At 36.9% G+C, this 19,706-nt stretch overlaps 1 protein-coding gene across 1 annotated transcript in view; it reads right to left on the bottom strand.

The window, feature by feature from the left end:
- Fbn2 (fibrillin 2) overlaps positions 1 to 19,706 on the bottom strand; it is a 224,999-nt gene that overhangs the window by 155,450 nt on the left and 49,843 nt on the right. The window contains 1 exon segment of the mRNA XM_063232411.1: positions 5,247 to 5,444. Coding sequence (XP_063088481.1) covers positions 5,247 to 5,444 — 198 coding nt within the window.

Below are 19,706 nucleotides of genomic sequence, written 5' to 3'. Positions count from 1 at the left end.
AACACAAGAAATAAAGTCAAGTACCACCCTTAAATATCACTTCTAATTAGAATAGATTTGTGAGACTAAAGATAGTAACAATTTATGAGAAAATAATATATCATATGCATGGAACACTTTATGACATATTTCAGGTTCAGAAAAATGTAATGTCACTTTTAAAATTTTTCACTTGTTTCTTGATACCTTAAATTTTAAAGTCTGTATAGTTAATTTTTGTCCTTTGGTGTAGGATAAAGTAGAAGAAGGTATGAGACTAAACATGGTAAAGAGCAAGGACTAGAACTTACAGGCTTTCAAAATTAAAACAGTCAATTTGACATCATTGGTCATTTGAGAGATGCAAATTAAAACAACACTGAGATTTCATCTCACTCAAGAAAGAACGGCTATTATCAAGAAATCAACCAAAAACTGCTGGAGGGGATGTGGGGAAAAAGAATCCTTCTCTACTGTTGGTGGGAGTGTAGATTGGTGCAACTACTATAGAAATCAGTGTAGATTCCTCAAAAAACCAGGATTAGAGGTCCCATTTGATCCAGATATTCCCTTTCTGGATATCCTCCCAGAAGAATCAGATATCATACCATAGTGATATATGTGCACCCATGTTTATAGCAGCATAATTTGCAACAGCTAAATCTTGGAAACAATTCAAATGCCCATCAACCAAGCAATGGATTAAAAAGAATGCATTTTTTATACAATGGAATAAAACTCAGTCATAAAGAAAGATAAACTTGAGATCTCATAGGGTAAATGTGTGTAACTTGAGACCATACTCATAAGTGAAATAAATCAGACCCACATTTGTAAACACTGTATTGTCTCATCGGTGTGAGAAAATAAACAAGTAAAATCCAAAATGTACAATAGATATTGGGAATAGGGAAGAAACTGTCCAAAAGAAAAGAAAACTTGATGAGAGAAGGGAAAGAAGGGAAGGAAAAAGGAAAAAATACACACATACAAGATAGTTATACAGCTAGAAACTGTCAAAAGAAGAAAAAAGAAATACCGTGATGGGAGAAAGGGGAAAGGAAGGAACAAAAAAAGAAAATACGTGTGTGTGTGCGCGCGCACACAAGATAGTTAAGATAGTTACACAGTGTTGTTACGTCCTCTTTTAATCTTTTTTTAAAATAAAAAACATAGTTACACAGCCAGTGTCTCTTAGTTCATCGAAAAGAAAAGTTTGTGCTAATATTGTTTGGACAGTATTTCATGCCTATATATTTTACTCTGAGCAACTACTATGAATATAACAACACATAATGTATTATTCTCACTGTCCTACTAGCTAGTTTTGAAATTCTGTTATTTTTAATTTTTCTGTTTAAAGTAAAATAAAAATGAAAACAGTCAAGAATCTGACCTTATGGAACTACACACTTTTCTCATTTAAGCCCAGAGGGTAGTCACAGAACAACAGTTAAAAACAATTACTGTGCTGGGCACACTGGCACATGCTTTTCATCCTAGCAATGTGAGAGACTCAGGCAGGCACATCACAAGTTTGAGCCCAGTCCTGACATCTCAGTGAGATCCTGTATGTAGGCAGACACACAGATAGACAGACAGACAAAGGGCTGCAGATACAGCTCAGTACAAAGGCACTGAGTTCAATCTGCAGTACCAGGAAAAAAAATCACTTTTCCCTGCAGCTTAATCTTTTTAAAAAAACAGCATCTTAATTTTTTGTTGCCTTCACTGTTCAGTTATTTTGTTTCTTATAAAACCATGTTTCATTCTCTTCTAAACCATAGGTAAGGTAAATAAAATTGTATCAGCTACAGGATATTATTACATTGAAAACTTCAGAAATGTCCTCCTTGGCTAATAAGAATCATGTTTTGGAGTCAGTGTTTAGCTACTTACAGTTATCCACATAACTGACATTTTTAACTTTATAAAACTTTTCAATCATCCTATAAAAATAATCATTATCATAAAAATGTATGACCAGCACATACCATATGATAGTGTAATATCTTTTTCATGCCATTTCTCTTCCAAATTAATTTGGCAAAAGTATTTGGGAAATAGTCTAGGAATTTAGGGAGAAAAATGAAATCACAGTAAGATGTACTCCAAAAATAGCCTAAAGTGAGGATTAATATGAAATTGAGAACTTTCTGCCTATGTCATGAGTTTGAAATAAAGCAGAACCTTTCAACTTGCTTTTCCAGACATTTTAACCATGTGGCAAATTTCATTTTGCTCCCATTATCATTATTAATCCATCAGATTTTAGGCAAGTGGAATCCAAAACTTATCTTTGCTGCATAAACAAAATCAAATTAGTAAGTATTCAGATGTGGCTGAATCCGGAAGGACATTCACAAAGTTTGAGATCAGATGATGTACTTTTTAAATAATTATGTTCTGAAAAGCCAGGCCTCTGTGACAAAATATTGAATTAAGAAAGCATAAATACAAATATAGATGGAGCAGGCTAGCAATTTCGGATGTTTTGGTTGAAGTGAAATCCTGTTTCAGCCTCAGCTGTCTCTTTCTTCAAAAAGTGGGGTTTGGAAGTATTTACTGCTTAATCCTATTTCAGATCCTCTACCAGTTGCCTCAGAAGTAATGTACAGACACATCTCTGCCCTTATCGAGCTTACGTGCTAGCTGAGAGAACAAAACTAGTAAAACAAACTACAAAACACAAATGACATGTTAGAAGGAAAAATCTATTACAGAATAAAAAAGTGTTCCAGCAAATTCAGTCTGTATTAATCTAGAAAATTTATATAATAGAATAGTTGACTATATAATAGAATAGCTATTCTATTATTAATAGTAATCTATGAATATTATATGGCACTCTATATACTAGTCTGGAAAATCTATACAGAATCGTGAATTCTAGATAGAATATATCTTCCAATGAAGTGTTGCATAATTTAGATTAACATTTATATAAAACTAGGTTTTTAATGAAATCAGAACTAGTATTTACATAAAATATCAGAACTAGTATTTATATAAATCAGAACTAGTATTTATATTAAAATATGAAATTTTACTACATGTAATAACAGATGAAAGTAGCATTTAACCCTATTTTTACCATTAAATAAGGTCTTACCTATAACAGTTACCTAAAACTGTTAAGCCTACAGATGACATAATATTATATGTGATGAAATAAATATAAAGTTTCTAATCTGCTGAGTTATATGGTTATCTATGTATCATGTCATCCACTGTACTTCTGACTTAAAAAGAATGAACAGACCTGTGGCTCCATTTTAAATACAGATCTATTTTAAATACATGCTCAGCTTAACTGAAATCCTTGACACCAGAAGTATTCAGATTTCAGCTTTAAAAAAAAAAAACAGAAATCGAGGAATTTTTTAATTTACAAATGAGATGTCTTAACAATGAGAACCAAACCAACACAAAAATCACTTACATTTCAAATATACCTTACACACAGAGCCTGAAGGTAATTTTTATTACAGTTTTAATGGTTTTGTGCACTCTGACCATGACCCATCATAGGAAGTCAAGTGTGGAATTCTCTACTTGTCATATCCTGTCAGTTCTCAAAAAGTCTTTGATGTAAGGATATTTTGGGTATCAGATTAAGGATCCCTAATCTGTATTACTTTTTACAAAACTAAAAAAAAAAAAAAAACCCAAGTCTTTGGAGACTATTACCCAGGTATTCATTCACTAAATTATGCAAAGCACTCATACAATAAACTAACGCTACACATGAGCTCCCCAAACTTGACTCCTATTCAGAGCTCAGGATTCTGATTGCTTCCTAGAGTTTGCCCTATATGTGGGTGGGTAAAACATCACCTTCACTTCTGACACTGCTTACTAACAGTGAGAAAGGCTCCAGATCTACCTTTGCAATGAATTAATTATAAAAAAACAAATCTAACTCTTCCTGTCTTGAATATGAATATACCAACTCTGTGAATGAGACAAAAGTCACTTCCATTTTCCTGGGGTCCTACTGCTGTGTGATTTGCAGGAAGTACCATTTAAGAGCTCATTAGAACATTTTCAGGATCTAAAAGTTGACTTAATACATCTGACATTACAGAAATGGCAAAAAACAAAAACAAAAAACAAAAAACAGTCAAGAACTGTGGCTGCCAAAAATGAATTAAAACAACTGGCCAGTAAACACATAACAGTTCTTGGGTACTAGGGTTGGAATCCATTGTTAGTATCCTTGGGTCCCTGCTCTGGTATGCATCACTATCATGGATGTAGCTGGGACTTCTGAGAGCTTATCTGGAAACAAGAATGTATGCAACCTGGGTTAAAAGTTCTAAAGTAACTGCTGTTGTAGTCAGAATTACACTTCGCTTTTGTAGACACTGCAATATTAATACAAACACAGAGCGAAAATAGGGCAGCTTGCTTTTCCCTATCTCTTAGGTTCAGGGCCTGTTACGGATGATACATTTTATCAATTTGAGAAGTTCAGAAGTTTAACTAAGTGACTCAGCGGGGCGAGGGCCCTTACTGAGTGAGACCCTTCTGAGTCTGTGCAAGAGACAACAGGGAGATTTTGTGATTGCTACCACTACCCTGGAGGCAGGGGCGGGATGGGGGGAGAAGCCTGCTTACAATATGAGAGGAAGAGAGGCTTGCTTCCCTCCTTTTTGCTTTTGTAGCTTTGCTGTCTTGAAGTGTTGGCCCCATGTCATGCCACCTGCCTTGGAGCCAGCTGATTATGGACTGAAACTTCCACAAACAGTGAGCCAAATAAACCTTTCCTTCCTTCATTTTGTGTGTTGGATATTTTGTCCCAGCAACAAGAGAAAAGTAACCAAGACAGGGTCTCATCACTTGAATGAGATGAAGTATGAGAGCAAATATATTTAAGTGTCTACATGCATATAGTGGTAGGTAGGAGGAGTCACTCTGCCGGATGAAGACTCAGTGAGTGCTTGTTCTCTGTATTAAATACTTTAAGAAGTATTATTAAATTTTCCTCAGGTTTTAAATCAATCTCTCTTTCTCTCTTTCTCTCTCTCTCTCTCTCTCTCTCTCTCTCTCTCTCTCTCTCTCTCTCCTCCATCAATGTTAAGAACTGAAACATAGTTATTAGAAGTTTAAAAAGAAAAAGTGAACCATCCTTTGCCAGGCTAGTCCACGAGGCCTTTCTTAGAAACAGGTGCCAGGTCCAAGGTTTCTGTCACAGTGCTGGTTCTCCAGCTCCCATGGAGGACAGGGACACGTACTGTGACACAGGTGCATGGCTGCTGACTCACCTTGGCAGGCTCCGGTTCGGATGTTGGGGATGAAGCCCCGACGACAGGGCTGGGGCTGGGCAGGACACATCTCACAAGGATGGCCCCACGCCCTTCCGATGGTGGCACAGCACAGGGTCTTGGTGCAGACGATGCCTGTCAGCTGCCCTTGGCACATCTGGTTGTTGACCTGAGTGAAACATGGGCCTGTCCTGTAATCTGAAACGTGACAGGAAGAGAGATTTTAGGGCCATACCAAATCCTCTACCAGCGCCTCCAAATGCACACAACAGAATAATTCTTCTGACCTAAGCATCTAAAGACAAAAGGCCAGAGAGAAAACTAGTTATGTTTTGATCATGAGAAAGTGCATTAAGAAACTTCAGTGGATTCTACCCTGGACACTGTAAACAGGCAGCTTCTGAGCTGTATCTGGTACACAGATGTATTTTCTTGGCTCGAATAATATTCTTTTAAAATGTAAGTGGTAAGCCAATAGTGTAAAATTAGGAAATTTCACATGAAATTTATATCTCTGGCTTTTCTTGTAAAATCGGCAGTGCTGGCCAGGCTGGGCCCGCTATGCCGCCTAACAGTGGTGAAGTGAGTTCTGTTCCTGGACGTCACCTCTCCACCACGCATTACTCCAAGGCCTCTGTGCAAATTAATATGCCTGTCCCTCTTTGGCCATCATTTACTTTGGCGAACCTCCTGAAGGATCTCTACACATTCTTTTAAACAAAATTGAGCCATGAACAGAGTAGTTGCGAGTTAGTTATCACAGTTTTTACAGACCTAAAAAAATCAGAAAAATGTCAATTTCCAGAGGACTGACCAATTCAACAATTCACCTTTTCTCTGGAAGTGTAACAAAAATATATGGAAAAGTTATTTACTTCTTTTTCATAACAATTATAGGTACAGTTTCAAAATTCTTGGGAATAGCAGATGCCACTCTGGTTTCCTGATGAGGTCCCCATGAACAACATTCTATGTGAAGGGGAAAGCCAGAACAGGTTTAATACAGATTTTTGTAAGAACAAAACAATCTCATATTCACAATGAGTCAGTAATGTTGATGTGTTCTGAAAATCTTTGTTACTAGTGAAAATCAAAGCTCGATAATGATTTAGTATTCAAAAGACTGAAGTAGAAAAGATTTATACAGCATAAAATTCTGCAGTCTGACAAACACAACTGAACACCACATATAACTTTTTATCATTAATGAAAGGCTTTCTCATAAGGAGGAAAAGAGTCATGAGAAGAAATGAAACCTAGAATAGGTAACTTTACTGGCAAGCTTGTTTAATGTTCTTTTACTTTGCAGCTGAACTTCAACAAAAATAGCTCGTTTTAATCCTCTGCATAAGAACAGCAGATGTGCTGGCTGCAAATTGCTTTTGTGAAAAGGACCATCTTTGGCACGCACGTGAAGATATGTCCACTTCATAAATAAGAACACTTCCCATGCTGCAAACTGCTGGGTCATAAATTAAAAGAATAAAATAAAAAATCTTTCCTACTACGTTCAGACAATCCCCATTTGGTCACTGCATGTAAATAATCACAATTATAAATAGTTTTAAGTCCCAAATCTACAGTAAAGGTGTGTTTTTTTGCAAAAAATAAAAAATTTTAGATTCACACATAACTATCCCTGCTTACATTCTGTGCACCTTACATTTTCCAGAGAGGAGGAGCCTCTAATCCTACTCATGTACACCAGCATGCCAGAATCATAGCTTTGCAACTGCAATTTCTTCTCAAAATGATCCTCTCGTAGGCCCGACTGTGAAAAGGACTGGTGGACACGGGCAGCTGTTTGTCCTCTGAAAATAACCTTTCTTGTTGAAGGCACTAATTAAGGCAAAGTTAGACTCCTCTTCTCTGGAACAAAGTTAACCGTTTTTTATGTCCTTTGTTTATATTTTCCTCTTCACAAACTGCTCAATCTATTTTCCTATATGATGACTCTTTTGAGTTTTGGTTGGCCAGCTTCATTTTTTTAAAAGTATAAATTTAAAAGTGTTCTCTGTCATTCAAGAAATACTTACAGTTAAAATAAGAACAAATACTAAATAGTGAAATTTAAATTTACTGATTAGATAAAATATCCTATTCCAAATTCTACTTGTACTTTAATTATGAACCAAAACACATTAATTAATTGCTAATGGCCTCTCATTCTCTTCATCGTAGTCTCACTATGAACACAAGTTTACTGTATCATGCTCACTGTTCAGTCAGGGCTTCTAGCAAAGTGTAAAAGGAGAAAGCTGTTTCTATAGGATGTGCACAGTGAAGCTGGTGGATTAGAAAAGGGCATCTTTCTCATGTGAAATCACTAAGAACATGCTGCTAAAAATTGGTCTGGAGAATACAGATACTGCTCTTTTAATTGTATTTGTCAATATGTAAAAAATATACAACGTCAAGGGAACGCAGGGTAGCAGCATATTTAAAAATTACAGATAATGAGCTCTATGCTTGATGAAACAGGAAGTGAAAAAAGGAAGAAATGATTAAGAAGTGGAACAAAACAATGAGATCAATGAACTATGCATCCCCATTAGACATTACATAAGACAAGACTATAATCGTAATAATAGCAACACATCACCTGTACAGGTGGCTAAAATACTACTCATGTTACTACCACAACAGCAGTTCTGGTGTACAGCTGCATATGGTGCAGTGCACAACATAGGGACACTTCCTATATTTCCCATAAAGTACAATAAGTGTACTTTCAAAGTTGTGCAATAGGACGTCCTTCTTAGATATCTGATATTTTATAACTGTAAGTCAAATAATGCTTAATAGGTCCAGTATATTTCAGTAAAGAGTTGCGTGATTCTAGAAAGTATATGAAAACTGGAAGACTTTTATATCAGACTTAAGTAAGGTGGTTTTTCCATTTTTAGAACCAAAAAATGAAACACAAAACCAACTAATTATCTTGTATGCTGCAAACATAAACATATACAATGAAAAACTGTGTAAAATGTATGACTTGAGTCTAAGGAACCAGGCTAAAGGAACAACTCTTTCAATAACAGATCTTTTGACACAGTGATTACAAATAAGGATTCCACGCGTCCCGGTGTGGTTATAACTGAGACTCCAGTCAGTGCGCCAGCTGACAGCTCTGAGCACAGATGTAATCAGACTGAAGAGAACGGTTCCAAAAACTGTACGGATGATGAAAGTTTCCTTAGCTTCACTGAATTTGTCCAGGATGTTTGCAGACTTCATGCTGCATTTACATCTTTAGGATTAAAAAAAATCAGATAACTGGTACACTGCTTGCCTTCACTGAGAGATAAGCATCTTTCAATCTCATGAAATGGTAGTATTATTTATAGAAACCTTTAAGAGACCTAAGGTCACTGAAGGTCCATGTTTTGAGGAATCTAAAAACATTACATACATATAATCTTAACAGCACCATCCCCATTCTATGACAGTGCCTTTCAGTCACAAATTAAAGTAAATAATTAACGTTTTTAGAAAAGTGATTCCTTTATTTTTTATTGGCACAAGCTTGTAGTACATAATGATGAATTCTTTGTAAGGAATTGGTACATGTATGTAATACGTATTAATTTTTAAATTTCCTTTGCTGCCATTTCTCTCCTTTCCTTCTCCCTCTACCTCTTGGTCCCTTCTCTTTTGCAAAGGTTCCATCTTCCTATTCCCTGTTATTTACCTTTTACTTTGCTCTTTGTCTTATTTATACTTTGGATGTCTCATGAAATAATTAGACTTGTGTGTCTGATTTATTTCTGTTACTCTTCTGGTCTCAGTACGTATTCACTTTTTAAAGTTTAAATTTTATGAGTACACATCTGCATACACTGTATAATCATCCTGGAGATCTGGTACAGGTATGTAACATAGCTTGTTTCTTTTTTTAACCCTCTTCCCTCCTCTTCCAGTTCTCCTTTCCGTTCCTGCTGATATTGTTGACCTTAGCTCATGTGCATGGCAGACAGGTTCCACCGTCACAAGTCCCCTGGACCCTTTTCCATCTGCAAAAGATCCATCCCCTTGTCTCTCTCTAGCCTTCTTTGATTTTCCTCTCAGTCTGTACTTTGCCTGAGATAATCAAGTTACAAGGAAAAAAGTTTATTTTATTTATGGTTTCAGAAGTGGAACCATGGACTGCTGGTTCCACTTTCTTTTGAACAGGAAGTACGTTATGTCTGGAATACATGGTGAAACAGTATTGTCCAAATCAACACGGCAGACAAATGAATCCTATTCTTCATGGTAAAAGTAGCACTACACTGCATATGAATGAATACCACATTTGCTTTCCTTTATTTTGCTCTTCACTTTGGTTTTCTCATATGAGGGAAATCATATGGTATTTAAATGGTGTGCCTGACCTACTTCACATTTTCAAGGTGCATCCATTTTTCCCACAATGTCTATCCTTCTTTACAGCAGAGTAGTATTCCACTGTATATAAATGCCATGTATTTCAATCCATTCATCTGTCACTGGACATATCGGGGGCTTCTAAGACTTGAATATCACCAATTGTGTTGGTAGAAACATTTTTATACATGTATTAATGAAACATGTATTTAACTCTTTGGGAAGATACCTAAAAGCGGAATAGGTGGGTCAAATATTCTATTTTTAGTTTTCTGATGAATCTCCATACTGATTTCCATAATGGTTATATTAGTTTATATTTCCATCAAAATAGATTTTTTAAATTAAACTTTCACTATTCTATTATACAGTATAATTTAAGTGAACTATAGGTTTCCATAACATAAAGTTGGGTATACATAAATATATGTATAGTTTTAAGCATATTAACTCATAAAAGTTATTGAGTAGTTTGTAAAGGGTTTGAAGGTATATTACTAAAGTATTTAAGAAAAAGATCAAATATATTTAACATGTAATACATGTAAAATGATTGGAGGTGTTTCTAAACTATGATTGGAAATACAACCACATATTAATGAAAAGTCTGACGTGCTTATCAAAAGTCTGTCAGGTTTCTCAAAGGGACAGCGGTATGCATTATTTGCCACAATCAGCAGTGGGAGCATGCAAGTGTCCACGGGAGGATGAACAACGGCATACGGTGGGTTGCATGCAGTGGGTTATTACTCAGCTTTAAACAGAAAGGGAATGTTGACACATGCCACCACGGGGAGAAACTCTGTGGACAGTATTCATAAAATAAGCCATCTACGAAGACACAACACTGATTAACACACTTTTCTGAGATTTTCCTAATGAACAGATAAAGAGTGGCTGCCAGGAGATGGGAGGAGTGAGAGATATTGTGTAACCGAAGAAGAAATTTCAGTCTTACGACATGAAAGGGTTTTATGAATGGATGGTAGTGATAGTTGTATAATGTGAATGTACTTGATGCTCCTGAACTTAATAATATCTGCAAATTTTATGTGATATATTTTTCCACAATTACAATGGCACTCATTTTTGAAAATACATGTTCAAGGAAAAAGCCGTTTTAAAATTAGTTTTGAATAGAGCAAGCCTGAATTAATAAAACTGCAGCAAGCTAAGTCTTTTTTCATATAAAACACACAAAAACATCTACACGCAACTCTGACCTCTCTCCTTAAGGTGGATATGTATGTTGCTTTGGACTGATCACAAGAAAATGCAGTGCTGTATGAGCATTCTTGAACAGACTTACTTACTCCATATTTTGTAGATTTTTCCATGAGCTGAATTCCTGGAAATGGAATTTTCAACTCAAATATCCAACTTGAAAAATCTGACGAATTACTCTCTAAGTAGGCAGTACCACTTTATACTTTCATTGGTAGTGCCCAAGGGAATGTTTCCCCGCATCATCTCCAACACTGAACAGATTCAAATAACTGAACATTCATTTTTTTTAATGGTTGAAAAATGGCATTTCATTGTTGAATTGATAGCAACTCTGTCAGGTCCTTTGTAGTGTCCCTCTCTGGAAGCCACATCTTTTTACCTTAGTGCTAAAATGCATCTTGCCATTTTTAATAGTGAGGAAATTACAGGCCAAAAATTAAGGAAGACAGGGAAAGAAGAAAAGAGCTATAAACCGATGAGGTGGATATTCCACCACAAGCTCTATCTCATTCCCAAAGGCTTGTACACACACTTGCCCCCACACGACACCTCTGTGTTCACTGAATCCTCCACGTGGGTCATCTGCATGCTCAGATTCTGGCAACTGGCTCCCCTAACAGACGAAATCCTTTGTTATAACCACACAGATTTCTCCTAGCCTCCAAACCTAACTTCCTAACTCCCAATTAACAAGTCTAGTTTTGCATTTCTTCAGGGTTTTCCCAAAGATGATTCTCCATGCAGCTTGTGACACCAGGAAAAGTGATCTCTGTGTGTAGGGGGACATTAAAGACTTGCTTTGGAAATAGATGAGCAATTACATTAATTACCAGAGTTGCACTGCATTTTATTTCTAACATAATACCATTATTTAATACTTCAATGGAACGTAGACTTGGCAAAGGACTGCTTGCACCTCTCTCTACCTTCTTTCAAAGCACAAGGCTACTGCTGACATCAAAGGGCACTATAGCAAAAGAGGCAGCAAGGATAATTGGGTGCTGGCTAATGATGCAAACAAAATTGCTATCTTTGATGTCACGTTTCATAAGGATGGAGGCCATCAAAGATGCAGTCCTAAGGTTCATGGCCCATGTACTTGAAATGAACTCTTCAAGAGCAAAACAAATTAGCTTACTTTAAGTGTAACAAAAAACCCTCAAGATTAAAAACTAAATAAGGTCATTTATGCAGAAGGGTGTTTTTACTTGTGAAAAAGAAAGTAAAAGACACAAATATTTTGACATAAGGGAGCCAGAGTTATAAATGATTAACATAAAGATTGTTCATATGCAAATCAACAAATTATCAAAGTTTATGGTATCTAAGAAAAATCTACAATATAACTAAGTAGATCTAAATATAGTTGGAAAAAAAGTGACATGCTCACAAAACAATGTATCCTTTATAAAAGCTAGAAATTAAATCAATAGAAACAAGGTACTTGAGCCTTGTTTTTCATTTTATCTTTTTAATTTTTTTTTATTTTAAAGAGGATAAAACAGAATAAAATCAATCAAAACAAATCAGAGTAAGAGATACATGACTTCAAAATATTACAAAATTTTATGTAAAATCCTATATATCCCTTGTTCCAAGCATGCAAAAAAAAAAAAAAAATCACAAGGCAGGATTACAGCTATGAATAAAATGTTACACAGAATTTGCTGACAGAGACGCTTTATATTAATGTGAATTTGATGTGCTATTTTCCAATTTCTTTTCTAGGAAAAAATAGACATTGTACTTTATTGAATTACATAGATCTGGGATTAGCTACCCTTACCATAATTATATAATGTTCCCTTACATAGAAGAAAAAATTTTTTCACAAGGAAAATCTCATCCACCAAATCTTCTATGAAGAACTGGTTTATCTCTTATTTAAATTCTTGCCCCAGTCAACGCTTTCTGAGTGATGTGGGCACCCAAATCCAAGGTGCGGAGTCAGTGTAACCTAGTAAACCACACCTTGCCCAGGAAACTGATGAACCCTGATAAGAAAACAAAGCTCACTCCGTGATTCCAACATACATAGGAGAAGAGCTGAGATTCTCTTGAGAAAAAGAGCAAATGACATAAAAGTCACACCTGGGATTTCCATCTTTCGGGAGTTTTAGGGAAATGCTGACAAGCAAGGTCTTTAGGAGCCCTATCACTGTAAGTTACCCTGTGAAAAGTGGGCGGGCAGCTGGCACTGCGGCACTGACAGCTGAACACCGGTGAAGTAAATCATCCCTGGTTCTTGGGACTGGAATCTTAGGCAGTGTGATCAAAATATACAGTGAATGTTTACATTTTTAAAATTACAGTAAAAAAATACTGTCAGTAACCCTCCTTAAAATATTTCCCTTACTTTAACACACTGATTCCATTGGTGTCACTTTTACATAGCTCTGGAGAGTCCTTTTACCTTTCTTGGGCTGACATGATAAAAAGAAAAGTACAGGGAAGGCTCCTGCTGAGTGCCCCCAACAAAAGGCGGGCTCACAAAAACACAAGGGCGTCTCCTCATCTGCTCCGTTCTGGCACAGTATGATTTCTGGCTCTTCTCCAAAGCCATAATGGCCAAGAAAAATAAACATTTCAGATCAACTCAACACACTGAGACAACCACAACAGTGCCCTAATGACATTCACGACAGAGGACTTCTAGAACTTCTTCAGGAGGTGACAGAAATGATGGGAGAGGTGTCTTCAAAGCAAGGGAAAGTATTCTTGGGGGATTAACAATAATATGTTTTTTATTGTAATAAAAGTTTTTTTTAACGTAAACATTCACTGCGTTTTTTGAGCATGCCTCATATATGGGTTCCTATGAGTAAACACCAGGGGAGCCCAATGAAAAAAAGATCCCTGTGTAATATTTTAGCACAAATGCCACAGTACTGCAATTAGTAACTGAATCAAACAAAAGTGGCCATATCCTGCTTGTATGGCCTGGCAGATCTGTAAGCACCGGAAAAACACATACAGACTGACTAGTGTTGGCAATAAGGAAATTCGCCTCACGAAGAAAAACAAAATGTAAGAAACTAAAGTCTCTGGTTCAGAGTTGGTGTTCTACCTTTAGACTCCAGGCTAGGGTCTAGCTTAGGGACAGGAGTGCTTATCAAACATGCAGGAGCCCCTGAACTCTCTTCCCAGTACCACCAAAAAAGGCCAATATTCAATCTTAAAACAAACAGAAAAAGAGGAAAAAGAATGGTTACTATTTCAAGTTAAATGAATTGTTTGGAAGACCAGATGTAAGAAAAAGTGCACAACATGGAAAAAATACCTTAATAAATGAGCATCATCGTAACAGATGAGACTTGAGAGTGTGCAACCTAGAACCTGGGATGCAAATAATATGGATACTGAAATAAAACCTAAAATGTAAAGACACAAACAGAAAAGGAATAAAGAGATGACAGAATAAGTTTCAGAGCTTAAATATAGTTTTACATTTTCAGGCTTTTTAGGTAATGTGGCTGATAGCATATTGCCAGAAGGAACATTTGCTATGAAAACAAAATAAAAGATCAATTTTTTTAGCAACAGACTTTTATCTGTGACATTAAGTTGACTATTTTAAAGAAAGAGACACTAGCAGCTGTAAAACTGCTCACCAATGTGGTTTATTATCATGTTCAGCTGTGTGGACCAAAATGCTACCACTAAGCCAAATGTAGCCTTCTCAATTTAAACTTCAAATTTAATTACACAAAATAAACATTTAGTTCCTCAGTCACACCAACCACATGTCAAGTGTCCAGAAGCCACATGGTGGTTAGTGGCTACTGTACTGGACAGCACAAAGATTATTTCTATCATTCCAGAAAGTTCGACAGAATGGCTCTCTCCCTGTGATAACAGAGAAAGAAAAATAAAACCACCTCTGTGTGAAAGCAACAGTTTCTCAACAGGTTCAGATGAAAAATACAATGAAAATCAAAGGCAGTCTTGACTTATATGTTAGTCAAATGAAAAAACAATTTTAAACAGTTTTGGCGATGAACTACTAGAATGATTTATTTGCTTTTTCTTACTCATTAGTCTTACTAAGCTGTATGTGCGCCAATGGTGAAGTCTATGCACTGCTTTATAACTATCATTTTATTTAATCTGTACAAAGCCTTATCTGATTGGCATGAATAGCTTCCCTTTACAGATAATGACAGCAGGGTTACTTAGGATAAATAAAATTGCCCAAATTCACACAGATGGTACACAAGTGACACAAAATTTGAGTAATAATTATTCCAGCAGTAAAATCCATGCTATTATTAATCACCATATCCGATTACCTACCAGCAGCACTGATCACCCTGGATGATAGTCCTATTTCTGATCAATAGTTCTTGCTTGGAATAAGATGCACTTTTCTGAAAGGATTACTCTTTCCTCATAATGACTTCTTACAATTTTTATCCTGTCAGCAAATTAGTCTGTTTTATTCAATGCTTCCCAATATACTCTGATATGTGTCTGGAGAGTCAGTGTGTCTCAGACTGCTGAACACATGTCTGGCTGCAGACTATCCAGTACTGTTGGTTTGCAGATCCTTTTTAGCTACTGAAATTCTTGTTCAGTAGCAACTCCAGGGCATTACAGTCTATCCCACTTCCAATCATATCAGTGCCTTAGCTTCTGTTCCCTAAGTAGACGAATACGAGGATTATTTCAATGTCAAAGAGGTTGCAGTGGTGATGACGTACTACAGAAAATCCTAGCCATGTGCTTAAGAAGCCAGACATCCTATGTACAAAGTAAGCTCACATGGCTGAACAGAGTTCTTACTTAATCTGCAGTGCTAAGGAGGGGCTAAGCTTTGCTGCTGCTTTCCAGAGTCTTCAAACCCACCCTAGACAAGGCATATAAGAGCATTCTGAGGGCGGAGGACATAGCTCTGTAGTAGAGTACTTGCCTAGCATGTACAAGGCCTTGAGTTCAATCCCCAGTACCAAAAAAAGTGAATAAATAGCATTTTGAGAACAGTAAAGAATTAAATTTTAATTACTTTGAATAATTTTTAGAGATGGAACACCCTCAGAGATTATAAGGTCTGTTCATGTGGTTTACAGTAAGGAAACAAAGTCCAGACAGTTTCAGCAACTGGCCCAAAGTCAAAAGAGTTGATATAATAGTTAGGCCTCTTAACTCATTTTTCTGTAGTATCCAGCACAAAATAGTAATTGTAAATCTACAGTTGATGGAATCTGGGGTATCAGCAACCTTTCATGACAAGATACACCTGCTGAGCTGAAGGCCAGAAATATGGTCTGGCTCAGTATTTTCCAAAATACGGTTAATGGTATGCCGGTTCCACAAGTTATTAGAAATATTGTGTCTAAAAGGATTCTGTAGCCAAATATACTAGAAAAGCTATTAGAATTGAACAAGAAAGGCTTTTGTGGGAGAGGGGTACATGTGAAACTCCACAACTTCCCAGAGACCTTAATGTGCTCATGTGCATTATTAACTGCCAAGAGGGGACTCTAGTAGGCAGGCTTTAAAATTTATTTGCTCATAAAACGTTTCTATTCAATAGCATTCCTGAAGACTAGTGTGGGATGAAACACACTTTGGCAAACACTTATCTAGTGTTGTCAGTATACGAGTCCCTTGTATCATCCAGTGTGGCTGCCTGAAATACATACATCTGATGAAATGATACCTTGTATGTAACCAGCTTCCTCTGAAGACATCACTACTCTTAACAAATGTGACAGAGAACATTAGAACTGTGCAACACAGCTGTGGCACTCAAACACAGCAGTTCCCAAACTATAGCCTAAATTGTTAATAATACTGAAAATATTTACAACTGGTCATTCTGAAGACGTTTTCCTATGTTTCCTCCAACTGCTGTTGTATACATCAAATCGCATCTATTCATCTAGGGCCTATAACCTCCTATCCCATAACTGACGGGAAAACATACGGCCCCATACTGCTGTGCAGGATTTTGTAAGCAACCACCTAGCAGCATGTGTATAAATACATCCATAAATGTATACAGTAATACTGTGTCTTTACTGTAAATACTTTCCTTACTAACACCACTATGAAATAGCTACTAGTATTCTGCCCATCTTAAAGATGAATGAACTTAGGATCACTTGCCCAAGGTTACAAATGTAAAATGTGGCTGAACCAGAAATGATTCACTTAGTTGGTTCTCTCAAATTCCTTCTTAAAGTTAATCAGGTGGGGATTCTATATTTATTGCATGAGGCACTGAGATTTTTCAGGCACTTTATCTAGTTGGGAATCTCAACAGGAAAGGGTTATCATTTTGTGGCCCCACAGAGAATTTAGTAGCTAAAGCACCGGAGAGCAGTCCGAAGTTCTAGATTTGTGATTAAAATGCAAATTTTGCCAACCACTCTCCTAGGGTCTTCACTAAGGTTTTTTTTTTAATTCAATGTCCTCATTTTTAAAGTACACACTATAAGAGAACTTTACCTATCTCTTACGATAGGTACATGCACATCATGTGATCAAAACTTCCAAGCACCAAGCACAGTGCCCGGCTTTTAATAAACGCTCAATGCCTGGCAACTTTGCTCATTGCAGCCATTAATAAATGGACACTGCAGACCACTCCAGTTTACAAAATACTTTTCTACAGTTTATTTCATTAGGCCTTTATAGTGCCATTGCCAGATAAACTATGGAGGAGGCAGAACAGTCTATGTAAACCTCACTATGGCTTTTATCCTCATAATTACACATGGATAAAAATTTTCTGGATGTAAAAGTTGGAAGAAACCACTTAAATGGATAGCAGGATCCTTCCAAGAAATAATATACTTCCTTACAGTTATTTTCTCAATTCAATCCCCCTCTCTCCCAAAGATCTGTTTGGAATCAAAGCCAGGTTTCACAGCCTAAAAATTAATACTGTGCAGCCAGAAATAAATTATTTTGCAAAGAGAAATACCAGACCCATATAATTTTTACTCCGAGGGGAAAAAAAAAACCTTCCTTTTTTCCTCACCAGAAAATACAATGGGCAAATATAAAAGCATAGTATTTACCCATTTTTGTGGTCTGTAAAGACAGCGCCCATTTGATTCACGACCATAAGTCCTTCTTCCAGCAGAGCTGCTCTGACCCAGCACCAAAAGCCCTGCTGTCAGTTTCTGATTATCCATGATGTTATCTGCCGTTCAGATCATCTACCTGCAGCCTCCACCTCTCTGCCAGAAACAAACCTCTTGCCCCTCTCTGGGAGCATAAGATCCTGGGTGCAGGTAGACAGTACAGCTGCAGAGTCTGAGCTCCTGGGAGAGGCTCTGTCTGGCTCATGCCCAACACTCAAGGCAACTCCAGGTGGATGCTCACACGTTTCCAAATGTCATTAACACTCAGATATACAAAAACATCCCGCTACGCCACCAAATTTAAAAATTCCTAATCAGATGTTTGCTCATTTGAGTAGCACTATGTGGGTCAATTCACCATACATATGCTGGAACTATGGTGATGGTTTACACTAAAAATAGGCTACAGTAAAAGACACACTGCCATTAATGCTCTTCAAAATTCTAACTCCTCTGTTTGAACACACTTACCTCGTTACTCAGGGCAGTTTTGTGATACTTTCACTGAGTGTCTCTGGTTGAATCAATTCAGTAATTTACTTTATGTGGTCATTTTGACCCGGGGAAGAGCCAGAGGTGGCACAATCACAGACATGATGTAAAAAGTGAAAGAAGATACACCATTATGTTTTTACAAGACAGTCTGGGGAACTATTTTGAGGGGATGATGACAATATGCCCTTTACAGAATACATTTTTAAATTTTAAACTGTAATACACTTTTACTAGCACTGCTATGATCTGCAATGATATACCCTGTTCTTAACTGGTGAAAGGACACTAAACTTGAAAATTTCTACTGGGAAAAAATTCCTTCCTCAACTTTTGACAAATACAATCACACATTTCATATTACCATTTTTTGGATTTAAAGGTTGTGCTTATCATGTTTTTACTCAGTAAGCAAATTGTTCCAATTCCTAGGTAACAAGAGCCAGCTTATCCTAGTATACAGATAAGGAACAGTAAATACTAGAGTGGATTTCCTTCTATAATTAAACACCTTAGGAGCAAATGCAAATGTGATTCACCTAAAAGGCTTTATTTTAATTGCTGCAGCATTTGAATAGCTGAGATCCATAAGAGCTGCTGTAACATTTTTTTTCGATGTTCTTTCATTCTGAAGCTGAACTCCCTATAAAAATGGATTTATAGGCTCATGAAAATCACTCAAAATATATCATGAGCGAAAATGTAGGTATACTTAACTCTGTTTTGTATCCAAAGTGACTTCCCATTTGGAGAAGCTTCCAGTGTGTGAATCCTGATGGGAGAAGCTCATGAAAAGACTCACATTTGGAGATATTCTCAGTCCAGAAGGACAAGTGAGACAGCAAAAGAAATGACAGACTCACTGGGCAGGACCTCGGCATGCTTTCTGCCAGCAGCATCCTTTCAGTGGCACCTGTCATGGTTTATGTCGGTGGCTCCCAGGCTTCATGCATTTGCATTATGCATATGTGATTGGTTCATTGTCTAGCACTTGGATTGGGGGTGTCAGTGCTACATCCACACAGAGGTGGAGCCAGGATGTGATGTAATGGCAGGAAGAAAGCGTATCTTTGCTCTCTTGCCAGTTTCTGCCCTACTGTTTGCAGCCATCATGAACTGCAGCCCCGCCATGCCACCTGCCTTGGAGCCAACTGAGTATGGACTGAAACCTCCAAATACTGTAACAAATAAACCTTTCCTTCACAACTTTGGGCTTCAAGTATTTTGTCTCAACAACCAGTAAAAAGTAACTAAGACAGCACCTGTCCTTCAAGCTTGTTTCTTT

Source organism: Cavia porcellus, unplaced genomic scaffold (genome assembly GCF_034190915.1).
Source record: "Cavia porcellus strain 051 isolate PalLab524CR breed Dunkin Hartley unplaced genomic scaffold, mCavPor4.1 scaffold_21, whole genome shotgun sequence".
Taxonomy (NCBI): Eukaryota; Metazoa; Chordata; class Mammalia; order Rodentia; family Caviidae; genus Cavia; species Cavia porcellus.
This window is presented reverse-complemented; position numbering and strand designations above follow the sequence as displayed.